This window comes from Salvelinus alpinus, chromosome 22, assembly GCF_045679555.1.
Source record: "Salvelinus alpinus chromosome 22, SLU_Salpinus.1, whole genome shotgun sequence".
Taxonomy (NCBI): domain Eukaryota; kingdom Metazoa; phylum Chordata; class Actinopteri; order Salmoniformes; family Salmonidae; genus Salvelinus; species Salvelinus alpinus.
In genome coordinates, this window is record NC_092107.1 from 1,159,920 (window position 1) to 1,181,196 (window position 21,277).

Genomic DNA, 21,277 nt, shown 5'->3' on the forward strand with positions numbered 1-21,277 from the left:
TGAACTAATCACTGATCATAATCTTGATGTGATTGGCCTGACTGAAACATGGCTTAAGCCTGATGAATTTACTGTGTTAAATGAGGCCTCACCTCCTGGTTACACTAGTGACCATATCCCCCGTGCATCCCGCAAAGGCGGAGGTGTTGCTAACATTTACGATAGCAAATTTCAATTTACAAAAAAAAAAATGGCGTTTTCGTCTTTTGAGCTTCTAGTCATGAAATCTATGCAGCCTACTCAATCACTTTTTATAGCTACTGTTTACAGGCCTCCTGGGCCATATACAGCGTTCCTCTCTGAGTTTCCTGAATTCCTATCAGACCTTGTAGTCATAGCAGATCATATTCTAATTTTTGGTGATTTTAATATTCACATGGAGAAGTCCACAGACCCACTCCAAAAGTCTTTCGGAGCCATCATCGACTCAGTGGGTTTTGTCCAACATGTCTCTGGACCTACTCACTGCCACAGTCATACTCTGGACCTAGTTTTGTCCCATGGAATAAATGTTGTAGATCTTAATGTTTTTCCACATAATCCTGGACTATCGGACCACCATTTTATTACGTTTGCAATCGCAACAAATAATCTGCTCAGACCCCAACCAAGGAGCATCAAAAGTCGTGCTATAAATTCTCAGACAACACAAAAATTCCTTGATGCCCTTCCAGACTCCTTCTGCCTACCCAAGGACATCAGAGGACAAAAATCAGTTAACCACCTAACTGAGGAACTCAATTTAACCTTGCGCAATACCCTAGATGCAGTTGCACCCCTAAAAACGAAAAACATTTGTCATAAGAAACTAGCTCCCTGGTATACAGAAAATACCCGAGCTTTGAAGCAAGCTTCCAGGAAATTGGAACGGAAATGGCGCCACACCAAACTGGAAGTCTTCCGACTAGCTTGGAAAGACAGTACCGTGCAGTACCGAAGAGCCCTCACTGCTGCTCGATCATCCTACTTTTCCAACTTAATCGAGGAAAATAAGAACAATCCAAAATTTATTTTTGATACTGTTGCGAAACTAACTAAAAAGCAGCATTCCCCAAGAGAGGATGGCTTTCACTTCAGCAGTAATAAATTCATGAACTTCTTTGAGGAAAAGATCATGACCATTAGAAAGCAAATTACGGACTCCTCTTTGAATCTGCGTATTCCTCCAGGGCTTAGCTGTCCTGGATCCGCACAGCTCTGCGAGGGCCTGGGATCGGGAGAGACACTTAAGTGTTTTAGTACTATATCTCTTGACACAATGATGAAAATAATCATGGCCTCTAAACCTTCAAGCTGCATACTGGATCCTATTCCTACTAAACTGCTGAAGGAGCTGCTTCCTGTGCTTGGCCCTCCTATGTTGAACATAATAAACAGCTCTCTATCCACCGGATGTGTACCAGACTCACTAAAAGTGGCAGTGATAAAGCCTCTCTTGAAAAAGCCAAACCTTGACCCGGAAAATATAAAAAACTATCGGCCTATATCGAATCTTCCATTCCTCTCAAAAATTTTAGAAAAAGCTGTTGCGCAGCAACTCACTGCCTTTCTGAAGACAAACAATGTATACGAAATGCTTCAGTCTGGTTTTAGACCCCATCATAGCACTGAGACTGCACTTGTGAAGGTGGTAAATGACCTTTTAATGGCGTCAGACCGAGGCTCTGCATCTGTCCTCGTGCTACTAGACCTTAGTGCTGCCTTTGACACCATCGATCACCATATTCTTTTGGAGAGACTGGAAACCCAAATTGGTCTACACGGACAAGTTCTGGCCTGGTTTAGATCTTACCTGTCGGAAAGATATCAGTTTGTCTCTGTGAATGGTCTGTCCTCTGACAAATCAACTGTACATTTCGGTGTTCCTCAAGGTTCCGTTTTAGGACCACTATTGTTTTCACTATATATTTTACCTCTTGGGGATGTTATTCGAAAACATAATGTTAACTTTCACTGCTATGCGGATGACACACAGCTGTACATTTCAATGAAACATGGTGAAGCCCCAAAATTGCCCTCGCTAGAAGCCTGTGTTTCAGACATAAGGAAGTGGATGGCTGACAACTTTCTACTTTTAAACTCGGACAAAACAGAGATGCTTGTTCTAGGTCCCAAGAAACAAAGAGATCTTCTGTTAAATCTGACAATTCATCTTGATGGTTGTAAAGTCGTCTCAAATAAAACTGTGAAGGACCTCGGCGTTACTCTTGACCCTGATCTCTCTTTTGACGAACACATCAAGACTGTTTCAAGGACAGCTTTTTTCCATCTACGTAACATTGCAAAAATCAGAAATTTTCTGTCCAAAAATGATGCAGAAAAATTAATCCATGCATTTGTTACTTCTAGGTTAGACTACTGCAATGCTCTACTTTCCGGCTACCCGGATAAAGCACTAAATAAACTTCAGTTAGTGCTAAATACGGCTGCTAGAATCCTGACTAGAACCAAGAAATTTGATCACATTACTCCAGTGCTAGCTTCCCTACACTGGCTTCCTGTTAAGGCAAGGGCTGATTTCAAGGTTTTACTGTTAACCTATAAAGCGTTACATGGGCTTGCTCCTACCTATCTTTCCGAGTTGGTCCTGCCGTACATACCAATACGTACGCTACGGTCACAAGACGCAGGCCTCCTAATTGTCCCTAGAATTTCTAAGCAAACAGCGGGAGGCAGGGCTTTCTCCTATAGATCTCCATTTTTATGGAACAGTCTGCCTACCCATGTGAGAGACGCAGACTCGGTCTCAACCTTTAAGTCTTTACTGAAGACTTATCTCTTCAGTAGGTCATATGGTTGAGTGTAGTCTGGCCCAGGAGTGTGAAGGTGAACGGAAAGGCTCTGGAGCAACGAACCGCCCTTGCTGTCTCTGCCAGGCCGGTTCCCCTCTCTCCACTGGGATTCTCTGCCTCTAACCCTGTTACAGGGGCTGAGTCACTGGCTTGCTGGTGCTCTTTCATGCCGTCCCTAGGAGGGGTGCGTCACTTGAGTGGGTTGAGTTACTGACGTGATCTTCCTGTCTGGGTTGGCGCCCCCCCTTGGTTTGTGCTGTGGTGGAGACCTTTGTGGGTTATACTCGGCCTTGTCTCCGGATTGTAATGTTGGTGGTTGAGGATTTCCCTCTAGTGGTGCGGGGGCTGTGCTTTGGCAAAGTGGGTGGGGTTATATCCTTCCTGTTTGGCCCTGTCCGGGGGTTTCTTCGGATGGGGCCACAGTGTCTCCTGACCGCTCCTGTCTCAGCCTCCAGTATTTATGCTGCAGTAGTTTATGTGTCGGGGGGCTAGGGTCAGTTGGTTACCTGGAGTACTTCTCCTGTCTTATCCAGTGTCCTGTGTGAATTTAAGTATGCTCTCTCTAATTCTTTCGTTCTCTCTTTCTCTCTGAGAACCTGAGCCCTAGGACCATATGTCAGGACTACCGGGCATGATGACACCTTGCTGTCCCCAGTCCGCCTGGCCTTGCTGCTATTCCAGTTTCAACTGTTCTGCCTGCGGTTACGGAACCCCTACCTGTCCCAGACCTGCTGTTTTCAACTCTTAATGATCGGCTATGAAAAGCCAACTGAGATTTATTCCTGATTATTATTTGACCATGCTTGTCATTTATGAACATTTTGAAAATCTTGGCGCTCTCTAATTTTCTCCTTCTCTCTTTCTTTCTCTCGGAGGACCTGAGCCCTAGGACCATACGTCGGGACTACCGGCCGTGGTGACTCCTTGCTGTCCCCAGTCCGCCTGGCCTTGCTGCTATTCCAGTTTCAACTGTTCTGCCTGCGGTTATGGAACCCCTACCTGTCCCAGACCTGCTGTTTTCAACTCTTAATGATCGGCTATGAAAAGCCAACTGAGATTTATTCCTGATTATTATTTGACCATGCTTGTCATTTATGAACATTTTGAAAATCTTGGCTCTCTCTAATTTTCTCCTTCTCTCTTTCTTTCTCTCGGAGGACCTGGGCCCTAGGACCATGCGTCGGGACTGCCGCCCGTGGTGACTCCTTGCTGTCCCCAGTCCGCCTGGCCTTGCTGCTATTCCAGTTTCAGCTGTTCTGCCTGCGGTTATGGAACCGCCACCTGTCCCAGACCTGTTGTTTTCCAACTCTTGATGATCGGCTATGAAAAGCCAACTGAAAATTATTCATGATTATTATTTGACCATGCTTGTCACTTATGAACATTTTTGAACATCTTGGCATAGTTCTGTTATAATCCCCACCCGGCACAGCCAGAAGAGGACTGGCCACCCCTCATAGCCTGGTTCCTCTCTAGGTTTCTTCCTAGGTTTTGGCCTTTCTAGGGAGTTTTTCCTAGCCACCGTGCTTCTACACCTGCATTACTAGCTGTTTGGGGTTTTAGGCTGGGTGTCTGTACAGCACTTCGAGATATTAGCTGATGTACGAAGGGCTATATAAAATAAAATTGAATTGAATTGAATTGAATTAAGGGGCAGCACCGGACTAAGGGGCAGCACCGGACTAAGGGGCAGCACCGGACTAAGGGGCAGCACCGGACTAAGGGGCAGCACCGGACTAAGGGGCAGCACCGGACTAAGAGGCAGCACCGGACTAAGAGGCAGCACCAGGATAAGGGGCAGCACCAGGATAAGGGGCAGCACCAGGATAAGGGGCAGCACCAGGATAAGGGGCAGCACCAGGATAAGGGGCAGCTCCGGACTGAGGGACGGCAGCTCCGGACTGAGGGACGGATCCTGGCTGGATGACGGCTCTGGCGGATCCTGGCTGGACGGCTCTGGCGGATCCTGGCTGGACGGCTCATGGCTGGCTGACGGATCTGGCTGCTCATGGCTGGCTGACGGATCTGGCTGCTCATGGCTGGCTGACGGCTCTGGACGCTCATGGCTGGCTGGCGGCTCTGGCAGATCCTGTCTGGTTGGCGGCTCTGGCAGATCCTGTCTTGTTGGCGGCTCTGGCAGATCCTGTCTGGTTGGCGGCTCTGGCTGGTCATGGCTCGCTGACGGCTCTGGCTGGTCATGGCTCGCTGACGGCTCTGGCTGGTCATGGCTCGCTGACGGCTCTGGCTGGTCATGGCTCGCTGACGGCTCTGGCTGGTCATGGCTCGCTGACGGCTCTGGCTGGTCATGGCTCGCTGACGGCTCTGGCTGGTCATGGCTGGCGGAAGGCTCTGGCTGATCCGGTCTGGCGGAAGGCTCTGGCTGATCCGGTCTGGCGGAAGGCTCTGGCTGATCCGGTCTGGCGGAAGGCTCTGGCTGATCCGGTCTGGCGGAAGGCTCTGGCTGATCCGGTCTGGCGGAAGGCTCTGGCTGATCCGGTCTGGCGGAAGGCTCTGGCTGATCCGGTCTGGCGGAAGGCTCTGGCTGATCCGTTCTGGCGGAAGGCTCTAGCGGCTCCTGTCTGGCGGAAGGCTCTAGCGGCTCCTGTCTGGCGGACGGCTCTGTAGGCTCATGGCAGACGGACGGCTTTGCAGGCTCATGGCAGACGGGCGGCTTTGAAGGCTCAATACAGACGGGCAGTTCATGCGGCGCTTGGCAGACGGACAGTTCAGACAGCGTTGGGCAGACGGGCAGTTCAGGCGCCGTTGGGCAGACGGGCAGTTCAGGCGCCGCTTGGCAGACGGGCAGTTCAGGCGCCGCTTGGCAGACGGGCAGTTCAGGCGCCGCTTGGCAGACGGGCAGTTCAGGCGCCGCTTGGCAGACGGGCAGTTCAGGCACCGTTGGGCAGACGGCAGACTCTGGCCGGCTGAGACGCACTGTAGGCCTGGTGCGTGGTGCCGGAACTGGAGGTACCGGGCTAAGGACACGCACCTTCAGGCTAGTGCGGGGAACAACAACAGGGCACACTGAGTTCTCAAGGCGCACTATAGGACTGGTGCGTGGTACCAGAACTGGTGGTACCGGGCTGAGGGCACGCACCTCAGGACGAGTGCGGGGAGAAGGATCAGTGCGTACAGGGCTCTGGAGACGCACAGGAGGCTTGGTGCGTGGTGCCGGGACTGGAGGCACTGGGCTGGAGACACGCACCACAGGGAGAGTGCGTGGAGGAGGAACAGGGCTCTGGAGACGCACTGGAAGCCTGGTGCGTGGTGTCAGTACTGGTGGTACTGGGCTGGGAACACACACCACAGGGCTAGTGCGAGGAGCAGTAACAGGACGCACAGGACTCTGGAGACGCACAGGAGGCTTTGTGCGTGCTGTAGGCACTGTCTTAACCAGACGGCTAGCACGCACCTCAGGACGAGTATGGAGAGCTGTTCCCGGTGACATTAAATCACCAACACGTTCATTCGGACGGATGCCGTGCCTCATACACCAAACCAATACATCCCTCATAACTCTCTCCTCCAATTTCTCCATTAACTCCTTTACTGTCTCTGCGTCACTCTCCTCCAAATCCGCCCTCACCGGCTCCTTACGGTAAGCAGGAGGAGTTGGCTCACGTCTCCCGACTGACCCAACTAAACTACCCGAGAGCCCCCCCCCCCCAAAGAAATTTTTGGGTTTGACTTACGGGCTTCCAGCCTTGTTTCCTTGCTGCCTCCTCATATCTCCGCCTCTCTGCTTTCGCTGCCTCCAGCTCAGCTTTGGGGCGGTTATATTCTCCTGGTACTTCGCGGTCCAGAATTTCCTCCCAATTCCAATAGTCCTGTGTAGGTGGGTCCTGTTGTTGTTGCACACGCTGCTTGATCCGATGTTGGTGGGGAATTCTATCACGATCGTGTGGAGGAGAGACGGACCAAAACGCAGCATATGGAAAATAAGCCATCTTCTTTTATTTTACTACGAAGATGAACATGAAACGAAACACTATTACAAACTATACAAAAACAACAAACGACCGTGAAGCTATAAACGTAGTGCACACACACAGGCTACAAACGTTCAACATAGACAATTCCCCACAAACAGCTAAAGCCTATGGTTGCCTTAAATATGGCTCCCAATCAGAGACAACAATAACCAGCTGTCTCTAATTGAGACCCAATTCAGGCAACCATAGACTTTCCTAGATACCTACACTCAACCATAGACACAGCTAGACTACTATACTAAACATAAACCCAACTACTCTAATAAACCCCCTAAACCTTACAACCACCCTAGACACTACAAAAACCACATACATTCCCCATGTCACACCCTGACCTAACCAAAATAATTAAGAAAACAAAGAATACTAAGGCCAGGGCGTGACACTATGCTATTGCTATTATCATCCATTTTTGATTTGGAATAATAATAATGGATTTTATTAAATGTTATTGCCACAATTATAGTTCTATGAAATAGGAAAATCAATAATTTGTTAGTTTAATAGATCAAGATCAACATTTTTTCTGCAGGGTCAAGCCGCAAAGCTGGCAGGAGCAGACTCAGAGGCATCTCCTCCACAAAATAATTTGGCCATGAAGGGGCTTTTCGGGGAGACCTTTGCGAGCAAGGACACAGGCAAGACATTTGCCATCAAAGAGGAGGTGACATTCTACAAGGCAGCAAGATGCATTCCAGTGGATGGTGATCCACTGGTGGAAAAGCAATGAGTGTAAATACCCTCACATTAACACGATGGCAAGACGCTACCTGGCTGTACCTGCCACTTCAGTTCCTAGTGAGGGTGTTCTCCACGGCAGGGGACATAGTGACTGCAGACTGTCTACCCTCTCCCCAGACAATGTAGACATCCTCATCTTTTTGAAAAATAATTTGAAGTTATAAGCTCAGGTCTGCTTTGCTTTATTTTTTTTTATGTGGACACAGGCTATTTTTTCATTCACTATTGTTCAAAGGAAGAATTGCACTTTAATTTAACAATTGAGTATTGAATATTTTAAGATTGTATTTAAACATTGAAATGTTCTTTAAGTAGTAAATGGAAAGCAGAGTTTTATTTATCTCCCTTTTTTTTTTGCTGGTCCAAAAAATGATCCGATCCGTGACTCAAAACCGTGATCCGATCCGAACCGTGAGTTTTGTGATCCGTTGCACCACTACCTTATAGTATCTCATGATAAGCTGTAGACCACACTATTTACCAAGAGAGTTTTCATCTGTATTTTTTGTAGCTGTCTACATACCACCACAAACCAATGCTAGCACTAAGACCGCACTCAATGAGCTGTATACGGCCTTAAGAAAACAGGAAAACAGTCATCCAGAGGCTGCGCTCCTAGTGGCCGGAGACTTTAATGCAGGGAAACTCAAATCTGTTTTACCTCATTACTACCAGCATGTTAAATGTGCAACCAGAGGGAAAAAAACTCTAGACCACCTTTACTCCACACACAAAGACGCGTACAAAGCTCTCCCTCGCCCTCCATTTGGCAAATCTGACCATAATTATATCCTCCTGATTCCTGCTTACAAACAAAAACTAATGCAGGAAGCACCAGTGACTCTGTCAATAAGAAAGTGGTCAGACGAAGTAGATGCTAATCTACAGGACTGTTTTACTAGCACAGACTGGAATATGATCCGGGATTCTTCCGGTGGCATTGAGGAGTACACTACATCAGTCACTGGCTTCATCAATAAGTGCACCGATGACGTCGTCCCCACAGTGACCGTACGTACATACCCCAAACAGAAGCCATGGATTACAGGCAACATCCGCACTGAGCTAAAGGGTAGAGCTGCCGCTTTCAAGGAGCGGGACTCTAACCTGGAAGCTTATAAGAAATCCCACTATACCCTTCGACGAACCATCAAACAGGCAAAGCGTCAATACAGGACTAAGATTGAATCATACTACACTGGCTCCAACGCTCGTCGGATGTGGCAGGGCTTGCAAACTATTATAGACTACAAAGGGAAGCACAGCCGAGAGCTGGCCAGTGACACGAGCCTACCAGACAAGCTAAATTACTTCTATGCTCACTTCGAGGCAAGTAACACTGAAGCATGCATGAAACCATCAGCTGTTTCGGACGACTGTGTGATCACGCTCGCTGTAGCCGATGTGAGTAAGACCTTTAAACAGGTCAACATTCACAAGGCCGCAGGGCCAGACAGATTACCAGGATGTGTACTCTGAGCATGCGCTGACCAACTGGCAAGTGTCTTCACTGATATTTTCAACCTGTCCCTGACTGAGTCTAAAATACCAACATGTTTCAAACAGACCAACATAGTCCCTGTGCCCAAGAACACTAAGGGGACCTGCCTAAATGACTACCGACCCGTAGCACTCACGTCTGTAGCCATGAAGTGCTTTGAAAGGCTGGTCATGGCTCACATCAACACCATTATCCCAGAAACCCTAAACCCACTCCAATTTGCATACTGCCCCAACAGATCCACAGATGATGCCATCTCTATTGCACTCAACACTGCCCTTCCCACCTGGACAAAAGGAACACCTATGTGAGAATGCTATTCATTGACTACAGCTCAGCATTCAACACCATAGTGCCCTCAAAGCTCATCACTAAGCTAAGGACCGTGGGAATAAACACCCCCCTCTGCAACTGGATCCTGGACTTCCTGACAGGCCGCCCCCTGGTGGTAAGGGTAGGTAACAACACATCCGCCACGCTGATTCTCAACAAGGGGGCCCCTCAAGGGTGCGTGCTCAGTCCCCTCCTGTACTCACTGTTCACTCATGACTGCATGGCCAGGCACGACTCCAACACCCTCATCAAGTTTGCCGATGACACAACAGTGGTAGGCATGATCACCGACAACGATGAGACAGCCTATAGGGAGTAGGTCAGAGACCTGGCCGTGTGGTGCCAGGCCAACAACCTCTCTGTCAACGTAATCAAGACAAAGGAGATGATTGTGGACTACAGGAAAAGGAGGACCGAGCACTCCACCATTCTCATCGATGGAGCTGCAGTGGAGCAGGTTGAGTTCAAGTTCCTTGAGTTCAAGTTCCAAGTTCCTTGGTGTCCATATCACCAACAAACTATCATGGTCCAAACACAATAAGACAGTCGTGAAGAGGGCATGACAAAGCCTATTACCCCTCAGGAGACTGAAAATATTTGCCATGGGTCCTCAGATCCTTGAAAGGTTCTACAGCTGCACCATCGAGAGCATCCTGACTGGTTGCATCACTGCCTGGTATGGCAACGGCTCAGCCTCCGTCCGCAAGGCACTACAAAGGGTAGTGCGTACGGCCCAGTACATCACTGGGGCCAAGCTTCCCGCCATCCAGGACCTCTATACTAGGCGGTGTCAGAGGAAGGCCCTAAAATTGTCAAAGATGCCAGCCACCCTAGTCATAGACTGTTCTCTCTGCTACCGCACGGCAAGCCGTACCGGAGCACCAAGTTTACGTCCAAAAGGTTTCTTAACTGCTTATACCCCCAAGCCACAAGACTCCTGAACAGCTAATCAAAGGGCTACCCAGACCCCTCTTTTTACACTGCTGCTGCTCTCTGTTTATTATCTATGCATGGTCACTTTAACTCTACCCACATGTACATATTACCTCAATTACCTTGACTAACCGGTGCATTGACTCTGTACTGGTACCCCCTGTATATAGCCTCGCTATTGTTATTTTACTGCTGCTGTTTAATTATTTGTTACTTTTATTTTCAATTTTTCTACTTATCTATATTTTACCTAACACATTTTTCTTCCTAACTTCTTAAAGCACTGTTGGTTAAGAACTTGTAAGTAAGCATTTCACTGTAAGGTCTATACCTGTTGTATTCGGCGCATGTGACAAATCACATTTGATTTGATTTGATGTGATTTGCACTGGTTGGCGTTATTGATCTCTCAGTTCAGAGTGGGTCCTGTGACTCTCTGCCAGATGGGCTGTAAGCACTACCTCTCACACACAAAGAGAAAGAAGGAGTTAGAGAGAGAAAGAGATAGGGAGAGAGAGGGAGGGAGACAGACAGACAGAGCTGAATTATAGCTCTCCATCTGAGAGAGAAGGAAAAGAAAGGAGACAGGGAAGGACGGAGAGAGACAGAAGGAAAGGGGGGTAGTGGAAGAGAGAGAAGGTGGAAGAGAGAGAGAGAAGTGAAAGAGAGAGAGACTGAAAGAGAGAGAGAGAGAGACAGAGAGAGAGAGTTGAATTACAGCTCTCCATCTGAGTCTCTGAGCACAGGGCTTTATTCTTCATCTCTTAGGAACAACAGCCTTGTCACCCACGGAGTCACCCACTGAGTTAGCCACTGAGTCACCCACTGAGTCACCCACTGAGTTAGCCACTGAGTCACCCACTGAGTCACCCACTGAGTTAGCCACTGAGTCACCCACTGAGTCACCCACTGAGTTAGCCACTGAGTCAGCCACTGAGTCACCCACTGAGTCAGCCACTGAGTCACCCACTGAGTCAGCCACTGAGTCAGCCACTGAGTCACTCACTGAGTCAGCCACTGAGTCACTCACTGAGTCAGCCACTGAGTCAGCCACTGACTGAGTATTGCCACACCTGTGCCTACCTGCACGGTCATGTTCTCATCATTAAAGCCAGAAACCAAGCATCCATTTGGTTTTCACAAAGAAAAAAGGTTTGTTTCCAGCCTTCCAGGTGAGGGTAAATCAAAAGTCACCTTGTGCTATCGGGCCGGAGCCAAAAGGCATAAGAAGAAGAATGGAGAATGCTTTTAAATGTCTCGGATTAGCACCAGGAGAGGAACAAGACTCCCAGCAACAGCCTGAAGAAAACATCCAAAGCACATTTGCATGCCTGAGTCGTCAGACACCTCCAAACCGGGCTGACATTTACAAAGTGGAAAAAAGCCCCTGCGTTTTCAGATAGTGATAATGGGAATAGACAGCCAAACTAACAGGATTCAAATGAGCTGAGAGAATGCAGCGACCAGCAAGAAATTAACCTCCTGTGGAGAAATACACCTCAGACCTGTCTGTAGCAATGAACTTTCCATTTCATTCCACATCACAGATATTGGTTCATCAAGCACACACACAACACAGGATGGTGATGACTGAAAATGGACATTGATATTGACCAGAGTACAGTACATTCTGTACTAAATGGGTAGTATCTTGAGGTATGTGAGTGTTATCCTATTGTAAGGAAATCCTTTTTTTCTACTCCATGGAAGTGTTCTGTCTTAATTGAGTATCTGTGATGTTTGAGGAATCCATATTTGTTTTATTATTAGAAGCCTCTGTTTTCAACTACCTCTGAAGTGTGAATGTATAGTGGACTACTAGAGCATAGCGAAATACTCTAAAGGCGAATTGGTCCATAATTAACTCATTATAACACAATCAAATTCTTGTTTATTAAGTGTGCTCCAATGTTGGAATGTGGAAGTGTGTAATTAATTTGAGTGTGTCTGACTGAAATCCAAAAGGCTGCTCTGACATACTTATAGTAAGTAGGCCTACCCCAGCAGAGGAGCCCAAAACAGTTTGAAGTGTTGTTTTTATTTCGGTTTTGTTAAAGTAATCTAGCTGGCAGTCAAAACAGCAACACGAAGAAGCCTCAAAGAAAGGTCATTCTGTTCCCAATCTGTTGGACTGAGAGGAAAGGGACTGCTAGAGAAAATATCCATAAGGTTTCAGCAGCCCTTAGCAGGGTTGGGTCCTCTCCAATATCCATGGCTCATCTCCAATTCAAAACACACATAAATAACAGCACTGTGATTAGTAATCCCATCAAAGGGAAAACAGGCCACTTTGTGGAACATGGATTCTTTTTTGCAATTCTAGTAAACATTTTCAATTGCCTCAGCATCCTGGTCATGATTCGGTGCAAATGAGGAGAGGCAGTCATTCATTTCTGGTGGTGGGAGGGGTAGGCGGGAGAGAGAGAGAGATATGGGGTGCAGACGACTGGCTGATAAATTCACCCTCATTCTAGCAGCTGTCTCAGAGTGCAAAGCGCCAGTATTGCCACACATGGCTGTCCTCCTGTTCCTACGTCAGAACACACTGAATGACACAGTCAAAGATAATTCATTACAGGGCCTTCAAAGGGCTGTGAACTCAAATGCCGGGATGTTACGGCCTGAGATGGGCCCCATCAACAAGCAGCTCATAACGCAAGACACCGAGAAGAAACTCTGCCGCTAACATTTAGTAGTTGGGGGGTTGAAATCAAGAAATATAATCTAAGTTCCTCTCTTCATTCCTTCCAAGAAGTTAGGAATGGGCACCTTTTGATTCAAATTCCTTTTTTCTTTGAACTTCTCTCTCTCTTTTTATTTTCTCACTGAAAAACATGAAAGGGGCAGTGGAAAGCAGGACAGCGCCAGGCCCCTGATTCCTCTCCCCTGAGTCACCGATGTCTGGAGCGGCCCTGTCCTTTTCAAAGAGGAACCAGGATCATTCTACAGTCATTAAGAATGAAAATAGCTCTCTTTCTCACACTCCCATTCAATGCCTTATGAGCTACATACATGTCCAGCTCAGTCATTAAGCCCTGCTCTCTAAGAAGGGAAGCTCTTTCAAGGACATCTGTAAGTAAAAAGCCATAATATCATTGGGCATTATTTGTGCTTCACTGTTTCAAGGCTCCTCTGCATCGTAGCAGGGCTTCTAAAGTTTCTGGCCTTCTAATGTAATCTCTTTTATCTCTGAAGACAATCTCTCACTCAAGTTTCATCTTGTTTCTGATCTGATGTCAGATGTCTGATGCTGCTTTGACAAGGCTTTGACTGAATAGAGATGTACAGAGACATTTCCCCTCGGAAAAGCATCTCTCCTGTACTCTATTATCTTATGCAGATTGTGCCATGTTCACTGCAGATCAATGTTGGGGACTGCTCAATCTCATGTTCCACTGTATTGGCAGGTTAGAGGCTCTTTGTGCTCGTTGTTTCTTCTTAAGTGTGACAGAGAGACTAGGGGAGCTTCTAGCCTATAGTAGTGGTAGACATGGGCTTTCACAATACATAATGTTTAGCTTTGGTTTAGTGTAGGCTACCATAGTCCCTTTGTACAGTACATACCAGTCATGGGTCAACCAATAGAACACTAGACATAGACAACAATAGAATGCACAAACAGTAAACATAGTGACAGTAGCCATTAACAACAGGGAATGTAGAATGTACTCTGCCACCATCTGACATAGTCTTAGTTGAAATGGCCTCTATGCACAATAGCTGTGCTATACAAATACAATCAAATTGGCAGTAGATTGACATACGATTGTCGAGATTGCACAGCACATGAGCACACAACTCGATGCTTTTCACAAATAAATAAAGAGCAAGTGGAGCAAATGGCATCGAACATCGTCAGATGAACATTAGAGGAAAATCAAAAGTACCTGACAAGGTCTCAGCGGCTCCTGTTGCAGCAGTAGAGAAGGAGGAGGAGAGGAAAGGGGGAAAAAAAGACAGAACAATTGTAAGCAGAGGCCCATATTCATGATAGGACAGAACAATTGTAAGCAGAGGCCCATATTCATAATAAGACGGACACATTCATTCATAATTCCCACACGGAAGGTAACTCTGTCAAAACTCATCTCATTTTGGATGAGTCATAATCCACTGGTTTAAGCGCTTCCTCTTTTTAATTTTAGAGACTTGCATAAATCCCGAATATGTGTCAACTGAAATACTGAAAATTCCAATGTATTTTAGGGTGTTTCGCTTTACAAACCCACACAAAAATCATCTAAACTTTTCAGCACCTCTTTTACAACTACTGTAAAGTTTCAGTCGTTTGGGGGATATTAATATGGAACAGCTCAGGGGTAGCTAGTTAGCTATCTGTGGACTTGTTTTTCCCACCTCTCTCTGTTTGAGATTCCTGCCAGCCCAGGGGTAGAGCAGCCTCTGCCTAGTGAAGGTCCCCTGAGAGCCCTGGGGCACACCGGAATTCGCACGCTCGGAACAGTGGCCAGCCACCAGAGACTGGTATCTCACACCAGCAGGCCAAGGGAGACTGGCATGTTCTCAACTCCCCACGGCACCACCCTGGGCATCCTGGACTCATAGCACCGCTCTGAGTGGGCTCAGAGCAGCTCCATGGGGCCCTACCCTGGGGGTAGCTACCATCTTTCACACACACAGACCAACTGCCATTCATAAAACAACTCCACTGACTGCATAGTCTTATCGGCATCCTATTTCTAACATCACAGCTTGTTATAGTAAGCCTATTGATGCAGGCTAACATCTAATTGGACCATTTCGTAAAGAGCAAGCAGGCACACACTAGTCTTCTTGCCTGAGTTATCATCTTTGACCTAACCTGAATGGAAGGCATGTCCTTGTTATACTCTCTCAGCCTGGCAGGAATCCCCACAGGAGACAAATCACAAACCAGCACATAATAATAAAGGTACATGTCAGATTACAAATCATACAGAAAGTCGACTGAAAATGTGTTTTATTCTGTTATAGTATGAGGAGTGAGGATGTAATATATCTATATTCTCAGCCTAGTTTAAAACTATATTCATGTGGCAAAGTGTACAGCCACAGACAGGACTACTATAAATACCCGCTGGTCCTGTCTCTTGTCCCCTGCGCCCCCTTGCTACCCTCATCCCCAATACTCCCCTGTACCTGGAGCACATTAGGCAGGAGTTATGAGGTGCCAGCCAGGCTGTGATTAGATGTCATGGCTGTCTCTCTGCTTAGACAGCACTGATAGACAGATTTCAGGGGAAATGCGTGTGATGCTATTCCCCGCAAGTGGCAGCCTCCACCGCAATCTGTCAATCATAGAGAATGAGGCCAGACAGGCCCACCGTCCTCCAAATAAAGCCTGTCCTTGTCTGGGCCTGCTCTCCTCCTCTTCTAACACATATTCCTTAGACTTCTGTACTTTATTGTACTTAGACAGAATCTACAAATGTCTGATATGCTGTTGTATGAATGTATTACCTGACATATAGTAAAATCTACAAACTATCTGAGCATTAGATAGTATGTGCATGCTTTCAGACAATACTAGCAGTGTTCAGCAGGCTGTCATCTGGGTGAATCCACAGAGCTGCAGTACACTCTGTGAGCCAGACTGATATCTCTGGAGACGGTCTCTCTTGGTGAGGGTGGAAGAGAGCAGCCTCTCTTTCCAGGCTGCTGGGTAATAGCATTTGGGGAAAGGTAACATTCCCTCTCTATGCTGTCAAGGAAACATTTTTCCTTCTTATTTCTGGCCATGATCTGCAGCTTATCGCATGTTATCTGTGTGTGTGTTCACAATGCATGTGTGGCAACAGCAGGAGGAGGATGCTGGGATGCTGGGATGCTGTGCGGCCCAGGCAGTCTCCTCTCCTCAGTGACTCAGCTTCTGGCGTGTGTGTGTGTGTGTGTGTGTGTGTGTGTGTGTGTGTGTGTGTGTGTGTGTGTGTGTGTGTGTGTGTGTGTGTGTGTGTGTGTGTGTGTGTGTGTGTGTGTGTGTGTGTGTGTGTGTGTGTGTGTGTGTGTGTGTGTGTGTGAGTGTATGTCCCACTGTGCTTTCATTTAATTAAAAGGTTGGGAGGAGGGATGCAGACCTTTCTCTTAAAGGACATTTGGTGGAAAAGCCAGCACCTGCTGAGTAGACCCAAGGAACATAGATTGGCCGCTGTGGTCATCATTTTCCAAACAGCAAGCCATCAGATGGTTTAAGACCTCTTCTCAGAAGTAAGAACACTGTCCAGTTACCTTCAGTGACGTCTAAGATTTGTGTTCTAGCCAGTGTCTAGCCACAACTACTGCTCACAATATCCTGTGTTTACATTTTCCAAATAAACAGCTTTAAAAAAAAAAAAATACTGTACATTCAATCTGGGATTTGAATGTGATATTACTGTAGTAACCACTCTCACTCATGCTGAGTCATGCCATATTTGTCTCAGCCTCAAGTCAAATACCATAATATTGTTAGGTTCTAATTTTCAGAGTACAAACTCAACGGACACTATGAAAGCTTTAAATCAAGTGTATTCTTCCCTGAGGGTCAATACAGCTGCATTAGACAAAGACATGGTTTCACCCATGGTAGTATACAGACCCCACTTTGGGTGGAGTCTCCTCGTTATCGCTACACATTGCATCATAGGCAGGGAGCTGAGTGATCTGGGCCTCAAACGGTTCCTCCCCTTATCAGTACTGCCACATGTGATCCTTTTCTCTCACTCAGCCCCTCCCAAGCTTCATTATGGCTCCCTTCATGTCTCTTTTATAACTAATGATTAATAATAGTTCAAGCTAAAAAACCAAACGTATAAATATACACTGAGGGTACAACACATTATGGACTGCTCTTTCCATGACATAGACTGACCAGGTAAATCCAGAAGAAAGCTATGATCCCTTGTTGATGTCACCTGCTAAATCCACTTCAATCAGTGTAAATGAAGGGGAGGAGACAGGCTAAATAGACTGTAGTGACACCTCTAGCACTGAAATGCAGTGCCTTAGACCGCTGCGCCACTCGGGAGCCCCAGCTTGACACAACTGTGGGAAGCATTGGAGTCAACATGGGCCAGCATACCTGTGGAATGCTTTTGACACCTTGTAGAGTCCATGCCCCGACAAATTGAGACTGTTCTGAGGGCAAAAGGGGGGTGTGCAACTCAATATTGGGAAGGTGTTCTTAATGTTTTGTATACTCAGTGTAGTACACTGTGCAAACACTGGAGAAAATGTAACACTCCAGCTATCTGTATAGTTGCCTGCAGCAGAGCGCTTTAGAGGGAGGTGTAGAGAGAGGTGTCAAGAGTAGCTATAGCTAAACAGAGAGAGCTGCTCTGGTACCCCACCGTTTTCTCAGATATGGCTTAATCCAGGTATCTGGTTGCCTGTGGAATATCTGTGAAAACACTTACCTATAACACCAGAGGGAATGCTCAGGCTAATTCCTCTCAGTGGCAGACAGAAACATGTTAATACATCTACAGGCTGTTCCTTCAATATACTGTAGTCAAAGAGGATTCTATATGTATCCCCACTTAAACAGTTTTCCCATGGCCAGAGGAGGTTTAACTGCACCCTATTGATGGAACATACAAACAGACACTGAAGGTCAGATATGACAACCTCTCCCTGGATATGGCTGATTCCATGCTCAGAATATTAACATGGGCCTTTTGCACCCCTGAGTACAAGCACAGAAGCACACACACACACACACATGTATGCAGGCATGTACACACACGCGAGCAGATGTGGCTCGCTCACACACACACACACACACACACACACACACACACACACACACACACACACACACACACACACACACACACACACACACACACACACACACACACACACACACACACACACACACACACACACACACACACACACACACACACACACACACACACACACACACACACACACAGAGTTGAAGCCTGACACGTTAGAGATAACTAACTAACAATTCTAAGGGATTGAACAGTACGCTCCCATGGTGAGTTCACAGTGTGATTTTCTGGTATTCAAGGGCTAGTTGGTAAGGAGGCTGATGTATGTGAGGATCTTGCAAAGATTGCATCATGTTTGTCTGAAAGCATTTGCAATACGTGTTTATAAGCTCTTCAATTGGAACTTCAAGTCCTCTCTGTAACACTAAAGTAATGTCTTCATTCTGAGAGCAGAAATGAAACAGAAAACATAGAAGCTGACAGAGAACTCTGCCCCTGCCTGTCTCAGGTGCCACTCACTGTCCATGGTTGTGTTAGAGATACACACCTCTGACTGGATGCCCAGCAGCCCCGCCAACTGCCATCTCTCACTCTAAACACGTCACATATACAAAGCTTTCTCTGCAAGTTGTACCGACCTGTGCTATATATCTGTGCAGAATACTGGCATCCTTTATTAATAAAAAAAATTAACAAAGAAACCAACAAAGCAACGAACTTTCGCTATGTCACCTTGACACTTCAAAGTCACTCTGATGTTTGACATAGCAAAATATAAATGACCACAGAACAGCATTTTTCACCCAAGAAAACGGAACCTACGCCATTATACAACAACAGTGACACCTCAGCCTCCCACTCATCCAAAATAGATTTAAAGGGGTTCAAAGGTTTTGAACAAAACAACCAATATCAGTATAAGCATGATTCTGCATTGTGTTATGCTAGCACGAATGGTTGGCACGAATGGTTGGCACGAATGGTTGGGTAAGCACTGACTTCAAGGTTGCCGTTACAATAGGCAATGTACGCACCCACAAAACCACACAGGTTTAGAGAGGAACAGATCATAGTGAATGCGTAAACCCTGGCTGTGAGACACATCACATCTTATTCACGGTGTCTGTTCAGCTAAAGCCCTGTCTTCCATCTTGCTCCAGAGGGAGAGATCACACAGAGCCTTGATTCTTTTCAACCCGGTCTCAGGTGGAGGCGAGGCGGCAGCAGGAGCGTTAGTGGTAATGCCGCTGGAGAGCACACAAAGCCCGGACTCAATGCACAGCTCGCCTCTGATTGCATTGTGCTCACATGCAGCTTCTTTAAATCAAAACTTGGAAAGAGTCTTATACGGGTGTAATCATTGCCTCTTTTCTTTTAGTTTTGGGTACATTGTTCCCCTTCATCTATTGTGGTGCCATGCAAGGGGCTGTGCTGACGACGCCTGACGGGACAGGTTGGGATGTGTGTGTGTGCTTGTGTGCATGTGTGTGTGCATATGCTTGCGTGGGTTCATGTGTGTACATGCATGTGTATGTGAATGTGTGTGTGGGGGGGGGGGGATTAGGACATCAGTAGAAGCCTCTGACAGCCTGTCCAGCAAGGAGAGAGGGGTCAGGGATGTAAGAGGGGCTGGAGATGGGTCAGGAGGCAGCTGCTGCACCACCGCTCACTGTCTGGAATCTCTCACAGAATATTAAACCACTGGGGCCTCAGGCAAGACGCTCCCTCGCCTCATTTATGGAAAACACAAAGCCATCTCAAAGGGTATTGCTATTTGATAACTCTGTCTGCATTGTGATGGAGTATGGCTATGAGCCATGAGATTTGAGTTTTGAGACAACTTGACAAAATGTGTTTTCTAACTGTTTTAAAAATCCCCTCATTATGACATAATGACAAATCCAGTCAGCTATTGTGAGCCTAACCACTGAGCATGCTATGCCATTGAGGATCTGTATTACAAAGAGACAGACACATTACATATAATCTCCATAGTTGGGCACTTCTGGTGACCTTGGTTATGGCATATCATTAATTCTATGTATGGATGATTATTTATCCCCACAACAACATATCTTCTCTCTCTCTGTGTGTGTGTGTGTGTGTGTGTGTTGTGTGTGTGTGTGTGTGTGTGTGTGTGTGTGTGTGTGTGTGTGTGTGTGTGTGTGTGTGTGTGTGTGTGTGTGTGTGTGTGTGTGTGTGTGTGTGTGTGTGTGTGTGTGTGTGCGCGTGCGCGTGCGCGTGCGTGTGCGTGTGCGTGTGCGTGTGCGTGTGTGTGTTGCACCTGTGCCCATTCTGTCTGTGTCTGGCCCTGGTGCTGCGTGTGCGTGCGCGTGTGCGTGTGCGTGTGCGTGTGTGTGTTGCACCTGTGCCCATTCTGTCTGTGTCTGGCCCTGGTGCTCATACTCTCATAATCACATCCATCAGCCCACAGCTCTAACTGCATCCAGGACCGCTAAATACATCCATTTGTTTGCAGGTGTAATTTATTTTTTGTGCCTCAATCAGACACCTGTCACACACACCTGTTGCCTGTGTGTGTGTGGAACTCAAAAAATAGTAAAAGAGGAGAGGAGGCCTTTTGTTTCTTCTGCGGGTTTATAATGAGCACACTGTTTCCAATCTTCTTCCACCATTTTTCAATTTCCTATTCCTTTTTCACAGTCAAATCACAGCTATCAATCAGGTGTGTGTGTGTGTGTGTGTGTGTGTGTGTGTGTGTGTGTGTGTGTGTGTGTGTGTGTGTGTGTGTGTGTGTGTGTGTGTGTGTGTGTGTGTGTGTGTGTGCGTGTGTGTGTGTGTGCGTGTGTGCGTGCGTGTGTGCGTGCGTGCGTGCGCGCGCGTGTGTGCGTGCGTGTGGTGGTGGTGTGAACATGCATACCATTATAAATCGCTGTCAAAACAAGGCTGTCTCCCTGCCCGTCTCCAAATGATGCACAATGTACACAGTTGAAATTACCTTCTCTATTTGAGTAAATAAATCTATTTTACACACTGTTCTTTTACAGTGGTTCAGACAGGACATGCCATGTATTCATTTAACCATTTATTAGAAAAGATTACAATATTTGCAATATGTTAGTCTTGGCGTTAGGCTCTGCTCCTTCGGGGTAGCTCACTGCCAGAGCATGCATAATGATAAGATCATAATAGTAACAGAGAGTGAGCAGGGTATGCTATATCAATCCCCCTGAACGAAGCAAAATCACAGCACAAACAGACATGGAGAGTAATGCATGTTACAGCAATAGCATGTCACCATGAACACCAGCA

The 21,277-nt window shown here is 46.8% G+C and overlaps 1 protein-coding gene across 4 annotated transcripts in view; it reads right to left on the reverse strand.

The window, feature by feature from the left end:
- The window catches only part of LOC139548743 (cell adhesion molecule 1-like), a 177,387-nt gene that overhangs the window by 54,098 nt on the left and 102,012 nt on the right, over positions 1 to 21,277 (reverse strand). For 3 of the 4 annotated variants that reach the window (XM_071358526.1, XM_071358525.1, XM_071358523.1), the window contains exon 2: positions 14,180 to 14,200. The exons of the other annotated variant lie outside the window; for it this stretch is intronic. In XM_071358526.1, coding sequence (XP_071214627.1) covers positions 14,180 to 14,200 — 21 coding nt within the window. The remainder of the gene's footprint in view (positions 1 to 14,179; positions 14,201 to 21,277) is intronic. 4 annotated transcript variants of the gene reach the window in all.